This window comes from Cebus imitator, unplaced genomic scaffold (genome assembly GCF_001604975.1).
Source record: "Cebus imitator isolate Cc_AM_T3 unplaced genomic scaffold, Cebus_imitator-1.0 Scaffold21, whole genome shotgun sequence".
NCBI lineage: Eukaryota > Metazoa > Chordata > Mammalia > Primates > Cebidae > Cebus > Cebus imitator.
The window spans coordinates 4,677,569-4,688,303 of NW_016107336.1; the positions used below are offsets into that span (position 1 = coordinate 4,677,569).

Genomic DNA, 10,735 nt, shown 5'->3' on the forward strand with positions numbered 1-10,735 from the left:
CGCCTCGGCCTCCCACAGTGCTGGGAATGTTCCATTTTTTAAAGTACCCAGTCTTTTTCCCCAAGGCAAACCACAGCAGTTTACTGGGAAAACAGGCCCACAAGGCTTGTGTGTTAATCTGAAGCCCTTTAAGAGAAACTTGGGGGTTAATTACCTCATCATCACTGTGTTTTATGATGGGCAGGTAGAAAAACTGGCTGCCATGCTCCTTGGGCAGGATGGAGTTCACTCCGGATGCATGGGGGCCGACAAGCTGCTCATTGGCACTGAGGTCATCCGCTAACCACATCCGGGGCACAGAAAAAACAGCAGGGGTAAGTCAGTTTTTAAGCAAACATCAGAAATTTAAATATACGCTTTTAACAGTTGAAGTTAACACACGACACGTTTAATTTTTTCTTCCATTCCTTAACCTGCATTTGAAACAGAGATGCCAAGACTCACAACAGTTTTTTTTTCTTTTTTAAAAAATTATTTTTTAATAGAGGTGAGGTCTTACTATGTTGTCCAGTCCGGTCTTGAACTCCTAGGCTCAATCAATCAATCTTCCTGCCTTGGCTTCCCAAAGTGCTGGGATTACAGGTGTGAACCACTGTACTTGGCTTTTTTTTTTGAGACAAGGTCTCGCTCTATTGCTGAGGCTGGAGTGTGTGGCCTGATCATAGCTCACTGTAGCTAGCTTTCAACTCCTGGGCTCACGATCTCCTGCCTCAGCCTGAATATCTAGTACATGCCGCTAGGCCTGATTAGTTTGTAAAATTTTTTTGCAGGCATGGAGTCTAGCTTTGTTGCTCAGGCTGGTCTCCAACTCCTGGACTCACGCAGTCCTTCTGCCTTGGCCTCCCAAAGCCCTGGAATTATAGGCATGAGCCTATTGTGCTCCACAGCTTTTATTCTTTAAAAATACGATAGGAGTTGGCTGGGTGCAGTGGCTCATGCCTGTAATCCCAGCATTTTGGGAGGCCAAGGCAGGTGGATCATGAAGTCAGGAGTTCAAGACTAGGCTGGCCAAGATGGTGAAACCTCATCTCTACTAAAAAACAACAACAAAAAACCAAACCAAACAAACAAACAAAAAAACATCAAAAAATGATAGGAGCCAAAAAGTTGCCTTGTGAGTCTCCTATAAGATGGAATGAATATATTCCATTGTTGTCCCAGGAGCAAGTATGTTCATTAAACAAACCTTAGAGGCTTGGTGTGGTGGCTCATGTCTGTAATAGCAGTATTTTGGGAGGCCAAGGAGGGTGGATCACGAGGTCAGGAGTTCAAGATCAGCCTGGCCAAGATGGTGAAACCCCATATCTACTAAAAATACAAAAATTAGCCAGGCGTGGTGACAGGTGCCTGTAGTCCCAGCTACTTGGGAGGCTGAGGCAGAGAACTGCTCGAACCCAGGAGGTGGAGGTTGCAGTGAGGCCTGGGTGACACAGCAATACCCTGTCTCAAAAACAAAAAACAAAAACCCTTAGAATTTTGTTGCTTTCTGATGTCAATTCCTCCTGTAAACTGTTGTTAGGTTTGTTGTCCTACCTAATAACTTACCATAAATTACAGATTTTAGCAGTTAAATTATCAATTTAGAATCAAAGTTCTGAGCCCTTGGGAGAAATATGAAGATTATCTTCTTCCAGCGTCACAACATCCTATCTGATATGGGGTTTGCCCTTCACAAATCTCTGTAAATTGTCAACCAGTCTTTGTTTATATACCTTCCATGACAAGAAACACATTCTCTTATGAGGCATACATTTGACATCCAGGCTTTAAAAAAAAAATTATTCACATGAAGAGCCAAAGCTACCCTCCCTGTGTCTTCCATCCATCCATAACTGGGCTTCCTTCCAGAACAGAGATTTTCAGGCTGTGTTTCGAGGAGCCCTATGGCCCTGCCAAAAGGTCTGCCAGGAGCCTGCCCACTGCTAACTCAGCAACTCTGCTGTTGTTTTCTACACATGGGATTCCATTTAATGTTTTGTTTAGAAAAGGATTTTACTGCTAAAGCACATTGGAAACCATTGTTCTAGACTTGTCCAGCATCCATCTTTGAAGGACTACCCTTAAGGCAGGGTTATACTGTGATCCTTTCTGCCATCAAAACTATTTGAGGAGCAGAGTTAAGGGCACTAGTCAGAAATGCAGATTCATAGGCCCCTGCCAAGCCTAAAGACTCAGAATCTCTGGGGGTGATTATTTTCCAGGGGAATTTCTTTGTCTATTGTTTCAGCGCAACTGCTTTAATGCTCTTGTACGCAGTTCTCAATCACCCTACGTTCTCCTTTTTTGATTAACTATACACATATCATGCTTATATATTTGATTAGAACCAAAATGTCACTTAATTTGGCATGTGAGTGATTAGAAGAGCGATTTAAGGATCAAAATAATGTGAGTCTGAATAGATTACAAGCCTTAATTAAATACAATAATCCCTGTGACTTTAAGTGTCTACTTACCATTCAAGTCAAGGAAGAGAACTGGTATGTGGGTTTCCATTCCAGGAGGTGGAATCCTAAATTTAATAACAAAATTTAATCACAACAAAATACGTATTTTATATTTTATTAGCTGATAAAATACCACAGAGCTGTGGAAGCGAAGATAACCATGGCAGAGATGCAGTTTCCACTAATGAAATACTTTCATATTTCTTGACATCCTTGTAGACATAAATCATGGCAATTAGATGAATTATATAAAAGAACTTCCAGTTATATGAGTTGCATGTAATTAATTGAAACAAAGATTATGTGAAGCCTTTCTAAAAAGAATTCCAGTGAGAGGGAAAGGGAAGGGGATGTTGTTAGGGTGGTGACAGGGGACAGTATCCCAGTCTAGAGGAAGGAAACAAAAGCTCAAAGAAGAACAGAAGGAAAGACATATGAAAGGAGGCAGGCATGTGGACAGAAGACACTGACCAGTGTTTAATCAAAAACCAGCGCAGGGACAGGTGTGGTGGCTCCTGCCTGTAATCACAGCACTTTGGGAGGCCAAGGCAGAAAGATGGTTTGAGGACAAGTTCAAGACCAGCCTGAGCAGCACTCACTTGTCTCTACAAACAACAACAATAACAACAACAACAAAAACTAGCCGGGTGTGGTGGCACATGCCTGTGGTCCCAGCTACTTGGGAGGTGGGAGGATGGCTTGAACCTCGGAGGTCAAGGTTGCAGCGCATCAAGATCGCGCTACTGTATTCTAGCCTGGGAAACAGAGCAAGACCTTGTCTCAAAAAAACAAAACACGGAAAAAGCCAACTTGTCCAGCTGCATCAGAGCTACCTCAGAGGCCTCTTAAAAAGTCCCTTTAAAAATGCAAATTCTTATTTAAAACAATTAAAAAAGAAGAATCATGGGTCCTTCCTTTCTCTTCTGAATCAGAATAACTAGGGATGAGACCCAGGCCTACATGTTACAAGCACTCAAGATGATCTGAACTTTGAAAACACGTCATATGAGAGAGACTGAAGTAAGGAGAAGAGCTGTCTAGAGAGGGCTTTGAGGGCCAGAACAAGATTGGGGTGAGCAGGCTGTCCATAAGAAGTGGCTGGCAGAATTACTGCAAGAGACCTACAGGATTCCAGCACAACAGCAGTATCTGCAGGGAGAAACATCAGCTTACAAATTATGTGCCTGCAGATTCAGAGTTTCTAGTTTCATAAAACATATCATGAAATTGATTACATTTCCATTTATCATTAGAGATGCAGGTATTATCACTAATGTTTCTACACTGTTCAAAAGGAATCTGATTTTCTCTTAAATGCCTTGGACATATATAATAAAAATGAGAATAAGAAGCAGCAGCAGCTAGGATTTACTGAATGGGCATGAAAGGCATTTTACATACATTATAATATACAAAATAATATTTTAATATGTAAGGTATTATATACACATTATCTCTAATTCTCACAATACTACCAAAAAGGTAGCCCCATGAATACATTTTCTGCCCTCTTCAGATACTTTCCAACCAAAATAAAAGAATTTCTAGAGATCAGGAAACCATGTTCGAGTTGCTTATGCAGAAGAATAGAGGAATATGGTATGTGATTCCTGGCCAGGTAATCAGTGCTCTCTAGCTTCCTGTGGGAGAAAGTTGGCTTCAGTGGGAAAGCAAAAAAGGGACGGAAGCACTGGAGATGAGTGGACATTCCCTAAGCAGCTCAGCTGGTTGGCATTTGCTGTGACAGTCCTGGAAAGTCTCTTGCATGGCTCTTGCCACAGGCGACCTGTACCATCTCCCCAGGTCTGCACAGAAGGAAGGGCAGCCTTACCAGTCGGCAGGTGCTCCCGGAATCCCACTGCCTGGGGCAGGCACCAGCACAGCATTCCTTTCCTCGGTTAGCCCTACCCACTGCTCCACAAGCTGGGCTTCCCGCTCGACATCGTCCTCTGTTTTCTCTGCAGAACAAAATGAGGGGACCAATGCCAACAAGAGAGAAAGTACAACTTCTCCATTTACAAGGAACAGATATCAGCCTGGGCAACACAGTGAGACCCCATTTCTACCAAAAAAAAAAAAAAAAAGCAACAGCTGGGGAGGGTGGTGACATGCATGCCTGTAGTCCCAGATACTCAGGCAGCTGAAGTGGGATGATCACTTAAGCCTAGGAGTTCAAGGCTGCAGTGAGCCATCATCACACCACTGCACTAAAGCCTGGGCAACAGAGCGAGACCCTATCTCAAGAAACAAGCAAACAAAAACAATAAACAGATTTCATTTAGTGCTATCCATAAGTGGCTTTAACATCCGCTACGTCCCTTAAATGGAGTGGAGCCTGTGAAGTTCAAGCAAGAGGATGTGTAGGGAGCTGAGAGGGGCTGTGACACCAGTTTTAGAAACCATAAGCCAGAAATAGCAGAAAGAGCCTTGGAACAGCAATTAGAAGACTCAGGTTATTTTACTGGGTCTGTAATTTGGGGAAGTTATTCAACAAGTCTCCTCAACCTGTCAAACAGGGAAACAGAAGTCATGTCTACTTCACATACTTGCTGGAGGGATCAAATGAAATATGGATGTGATACTACTTTACAGAACTATACATGACTTTAGAAAGACAGAGGATTAAAAAACACCAAAGGCCAAACACAGTGGTTTACACCTGTAATCCCAGCACTTTGGGAGGCCGAGGTGGGCAGATCATCTGAGGTCAGGAGTTTGAAACCAGCCTGACCAATATGGTAAAACTCTGTCTCTATTAAAAATACAAAAATCAGCTGGGCATGGTGTTGGGTGCCTGTAGTCCCAGCTACTCAGGAGGCTGAGACAGGAGAACTGATTGAACCCAGGAGGTGGAGTTACAGCAAGCTGAACTTGTGCCACTGCACTACAGCCTGGGCGACAGAACGAGACTCTGTCTCAAAACAAAACAAAACAAAAACAAAACACACCATATACCTTACTCTGTAAAATCACCTTTATTTTCCTTAAGGCTTATCATGAAAGGGATTTTATTTGATATACTTTGAAATCCTCTTACTCATAATTCAATTCTGGGGCTCCCTGGGTACAGGCAAAGTGAGTTTTCATTAGCAGCCTGAGCACATACACAAAGCAACACCGCATGTTGAGCCAAGATGTTTTCCTGAGGGAGACTTTTTGCTAGCTTCTACATGAAATGGATTCACATGCATGATGTGTCTTTGGTGCAGAACCAACCACAGTGAGTAGACCATGATGTCTGGATGAGAGACTAAGGATTTTAAGTGCATATTTCTGTCTAGAATCCAAGTGGCCACTGCTACCATTAGCAAGCTGCACCCTTGGATGCATAACTTGCTTACATATCCAAGGGTGCAGCTTGCTTATGGATGGATAACAGCAAAATTCACTGGGTGGCAGTGAATGGCGTTGCAGGGGCCATGCTGAACCAGCTGAGTGCATGTCAATGGCCCAACAGTGGATAGGTGCTGACCTGCTAAGTGGTTTGGTTTCATAAGTGACCCTTTGGCTGCTGTACGTCGTAGGTCCTGGTGCCCAGAATACCTCATACTGACATACTGGTATTGATCACATTTGTGTCCATCAAAATGAAATGTGAATTTGACATGTAATGTCACAGTTTTATGACATAGCTCTGAGTTTTATAAAAACCGATTACTTTCAAATTTGGAGGCTTCTTAAACCAACAATGTATAATATAATGGACTAATGTCTATAATTGTTACAAGTTCACAAAACTAAACAGGCTGCGTGCAGTGGCTGACACCTGCAATTCCAGCACTTGGGGAGGCTGAAGTGGGAGGATCACTTGAGTCTAGGAGTTTGAGATCAGCCTGGGCAACAAAGCGAGACCCCCCATCTACAAAACATTTAAAAATTAGCTGGGTGTGGTAGCTCATGCTTGTAGTCTCAACTACTCAGGAGGCTGAGGCAGGAGGATCTCTGGAGGCCAGGAGTTCAAGGCTGCAGTGAGATATGATCCTAGCACTGCACTCCAGCTTGGGTGACAGAGCGAGACCCTGTCTTAAAAACAAACAAACAACAAAAATAAGATACTACTGTCCAGTTAGGGGACGAAAACAACCTACTGCCATTGTGTAAAAGTGAAAAGCTCCCCCCCAAAAAGAGTTTGATCTTACATACCTGTTTTATTGCTGACTTTTTTTATCTGTTCATCCAAGTATTCCCGCCGTTTAATGAGTGCATCTGACCACCTTTCTCTTACGCAGTTTAAGTCTTCTTCCTAACATCAGGGGGGGAAAATATTTTCCTATAGACTGCATAGACAAGGATTTCTTTTTTTAAAAAAAGATGTTTAAATCGACTAGGAAACTTTTCAGTAGGAAAAGCCATTGAACATTGCCATGTGATTAATATGCAAGAAAGCAGAGAGGCCTCAGTAACACTGCATGTTGATCAAGGATGCTGTTATCCAGAAATCGGAGCCCCTGGATCTCCAAAGTGATAATTATACTTAAAAGCAAGACAAGCTCAAACTATACCAGCTGTCCGATTTTTTTTTACTATGTGTGTATGTATATTTAAATTGTAGCTATTCATTGCAGGATTTGTGATCGCAAACAGAAGAACAGCAAAAACAGAGCCCAAACCAAGTAACAACTAATGGAATGGAAAATGACAAGCATTTTCATAGCTCATAGTTCAGTAGTCAGATAATAGAGATTTTCTGAAATGCAAAGAATAGGTAAGCAGATAACTTCAAACTTGCCACAAATATTTTACTGTCAACCACCACCGTGAGGCTAACCAAAAATCTCCCATGCAAACCCCAACATGCAGTCAGCCATGCTTTAAGAAATCCTCTAGGCAGCCACTGGACTGCACTGTCAAAAACGTGCCAGGAAGTGCACAAACAGCCGCAGGACGTTAGTCAATGGCATTGCTGAGATCCAAGGGGATAATGATATTTCCCTGAAAGTTTTTTCTTCATGGAATTACGAGTAGGGAAAAAAAATCCATCAACTCTATTAAATATGCTCTTTGGCTTGCCTAATTCAAGTTTAAGACTTAAGAATTTACATCAAGAATAGATACCTAGGACCTCTGAAACTTTACCTACAGCGTAAAGTTTATCTACATTTTTTTTTTTTTTCCTGATTTGGAGTTTTGCTCTTGTTGCCCAGTCTGGAGTGCAGTGATGCTATCTTGGCTCACTGCAACCTCCCCCTCCTGTTTTTAGGCGATTCTGTTGCTTCAGCCTCCAGAGTAGCTGGGATTACAGGCGTGCGCCACCACGCCCAGCTAAGTCTTGTATTTTTAGTAGATATGGGGTTTCACCATGTTGGCCAGGTTGGTCTTGAACTCCTGACCTTGTGATCTGCCCGCCATGGCTCCCAAAAGTGCTGGGATTACAAGTGTGAGCCACTACGCCTGGCCAGTGTACCCACATTTCACAACTAGGAAGGCACACTGAGAAAACATCCTTTGAAGATGTGTGTGGAGAATCAGTACAAAGACTGGGAACCAAAAAGCTTCATCTTGGTTTGCTGCTTTGACCATTTCTACATAACCCCACACTCCATGGTATCAGGCCAGTCAGAGCTGACAAGGTACAATCTCAGTTTGCATATCTGTATATTTTTTTCAAGATTTCCAACCAGTAAAAGCTGAGATTTAAATTCTACAGGTTATGGAGAACTAAGTATGGCCCTAATGAGGGAAGAAAGCTGGCTAAACAAAACACAATTATGTGCATAAAATGTCTTCAATTTCCTATACAGCAAAAGTCTTTTAAAATAAAATGTCATATTAAAACAATATTAGCTCTTGGATATAAGGAAAAGAATGCATATTAGCATGGGAAAGGTGAGTCTCTAAAAGATTATGGATGGATAACTGCAATATTTTAAGATCACCCATTTTATTTATTTATTTACTTATTTATTTTTGCGGGAAACTGGAGTTCTATTATTACTCAGATCAGTCTCCAGATCATCCATTTTAATACAGTAACAATGATCTTGCTTAGCAATAAGCCAGTAAATTGAGATGGCATAGCAAAAAGGCAACTATTTGATTACAAACTGTGAACTGACAAGGAAACCTAAAGAAATAGTATTGCATTTGATTACATATAAAGCAAATCAAAAGCAAGTGAAAAACTGCATATTCTCGCTCTAGGACCCTCCTTCCTCCTCCCTGGTCTCTGCTTTGCAAATGCTGGCAATTAGCAGTAGCTGTGCCCCATGCTGCAGGATTGACAGCAGTAGCAATACCTGATAACTATCCATATCATCACCATCCTCATCATCTCTCTGGTAGGAAAAAATAAACACAAAGGACATGCATTTTGTTTTTCAAACAGCATACAGGGAAAATAATTCTTTAAGCTTAACACACATTAAAATGGACAGCTCATATAACATAAGCATAATAAAATACTAAATTCAATCTCAAAAAGGGATAATGGATTTAATTCACTTGTCTATAATTTAAAGAATTTTTTACATAAAGAAGAGAGTCAGTGAAACATAAAAACTTGGCTGGGCTCATGTCTATAATCCCAGCATTTGGGAGGCCAAGGCAGGAGGATCTCTTGAAGCTAGAAGTTGGAGACCTGCCTGTGCAACATATCAAGACCCCATCTGTACAAATTTTTTTTTTTTTTTTTTGAGATGGAGTCTTGCTCTGTAGCCCAGGCTGGAGTGCAATGGCATGATCTCAGCTCATTGCAACCTCTGCCTCCTGGGTCCCAGTTCAAGCAATTCTCCTACCTCAGCCTCCCAAGTAGCTGGGATTACAGGCATGAGCCACCATACCCAGCTAATTTTTGTAATTTTTAGTAGAGACAGGGTTTCACCATGTTGGCTAGTCTGGTCTTGAACTCCTGACCTCGTGATCTGCCTGCCTTGGCCTCCTAAAGTGCTAGGATTACAGGCATAAGCTACCACATCCGGCCTGTATAAAAATTTTTTTAAAATTAGCTGGTAGTGTGCACCTGTAGTCCCAGCTACTTGGGAGACTAAAGTGGGAGGATCACTTGAGCTGAGGAGATGGAGGCTGCAGCAAGCTCTGATTACACCGCCACACCTCAGCCCGGGCAACATAGCAAGACCTTGTCTCCAAAAAAATAAAATGAAATAGGGCCAGGCATGGTGGCTCACACTTGTAATCCCAGCACTTTGGGAGGCTGAGGGGCGGATCATGAGGTCAGGAGTTCAAGACCCGTCTGGCCAATATGGTGAAACCCGTCTCTAGTAAAAATATAAAAATTACTTGGGCGTGGTAGTGCATGCCTGTAGTCCCAGCTACTTGAGAGGCTGAGGCAGAAGAACTGCTTGAACCTGGGAGGCGGAGGTTGCAGTGAGCTGAGATTGTGCCATTGCACTCCAGCCTGGGCAACAGAGAGGAACTACATCTCAAAATAAATAAAATAAAATAAAATAAATAAAATAAGAAATCTCTTAGCTGGGGATAGGAACAAACATCATTCAGCCAGGCCTTACACCATTGTCACACAGACAGGTGATATGTATTTTGGGGAGACTATTTGAGATTTGAGATAGGTTTAGGAAGACAGAATGGCAAAACTACAAGAAAGATTCTCTTGCCCAATCTCAGTTTGAGCAATGAGGCAACTAAGCCTTAAAGGATGAAATGATTTAACCTTAGGATCACACAAATAATGGCAGTAAGAACTATAAGCCATGCCTGTATGAGGTCTCTAACCTCAGTTGTCTTCCCTGATGAAATCATCCCAGGGGAAAGCTGGGGAAACCTCAGGCTATATACACACAAGAGTCTGTACTACACTGTCGAAATAAAAGCACAGCATACTATTTGTAATATAAGGATTTGTCAGTATTCTCCATTGACCATAAAATCACTTGAGAGAAATGCAACTGTTTCAAACACTGCAACATTGTAAAATAACTAAAGAAAGTAACAATTTTTGCAAAAACATTTGGCAAAATAAAGTAATCGTGTTGAAAATAGAAGGGCGTTGGTTGAACAATTTTCCTTAGAAATAAGAATCAAGAATCCCTTAATTTAAGATTTGTAACTACAAAAGTGCTTTAAGAATATAGACAGCTGGGCATGGTGCCTCACGCCTGTAATCCCAGCATTTTGGGAGGCCAAGACGGGTGGATCATGAGGTCACGAGGTCAAGACGATCTAGGCCAACATGGTGAAACCCTGTCTCTACTAAAAATACAAAAAATTAGCTGGGCATGGTGGCGCATGCCTGTAGTCCCAGCTACTCGGGAGGCTGAGGCAGGAGAAATGCTTGAACGCAGGAGGCGGAGGCTGCAGTGAGCTGAGATTGC

General features: G+C 42.1%; 1 protein-coding gene across 11 annotated transcripts in view; it reads right to left on the minus strand.

Annotated features, from left to right (window-relative positions):
- The window catches only part of KIF13A (kinesin family member 13A), a 225,297-nt gene that overhangs the window by 23,618 nt on the left and 190,944 nt on the right, over nucleotides 1-10,735 (minus strand). For 8 of the 11 annotated variants that reach the window (XM_037736015.1, XM_017521642.2, XM_017521640.2 and 5 more), the window contains 5 exons: nucleotides 8,684-8,722; nucleotides 6,591-6,690; nucleotides 4,279-4,405; nucleotides 2,457-2,512; nucleotides 155-279 (listed from right to left, as the gene is read on the minus strand). In XM_037736015.1, the coding sequence (XP_037591943.1) occupies nucleotides 155-279; nucleotides 2,457-2,512; nucleotides 4,279-4,405; nucleotides 6,591-6,690; nucleotides 8,684-8,722 (447 nt within the window). The remainder of the gene's footprint in view (nucleotides 1-154; nucleotides 280-2,456; nucleotides 2,513-4,278; nucleotides 4,406-6,590; nucleotides 6,691-8,683; nucleotides 8,723-10,735) is intronic. The other 3 variants (XM_017521644.2, XM_017521643.2, XM_037736016.1) reach the window with 1 other exon arrangement.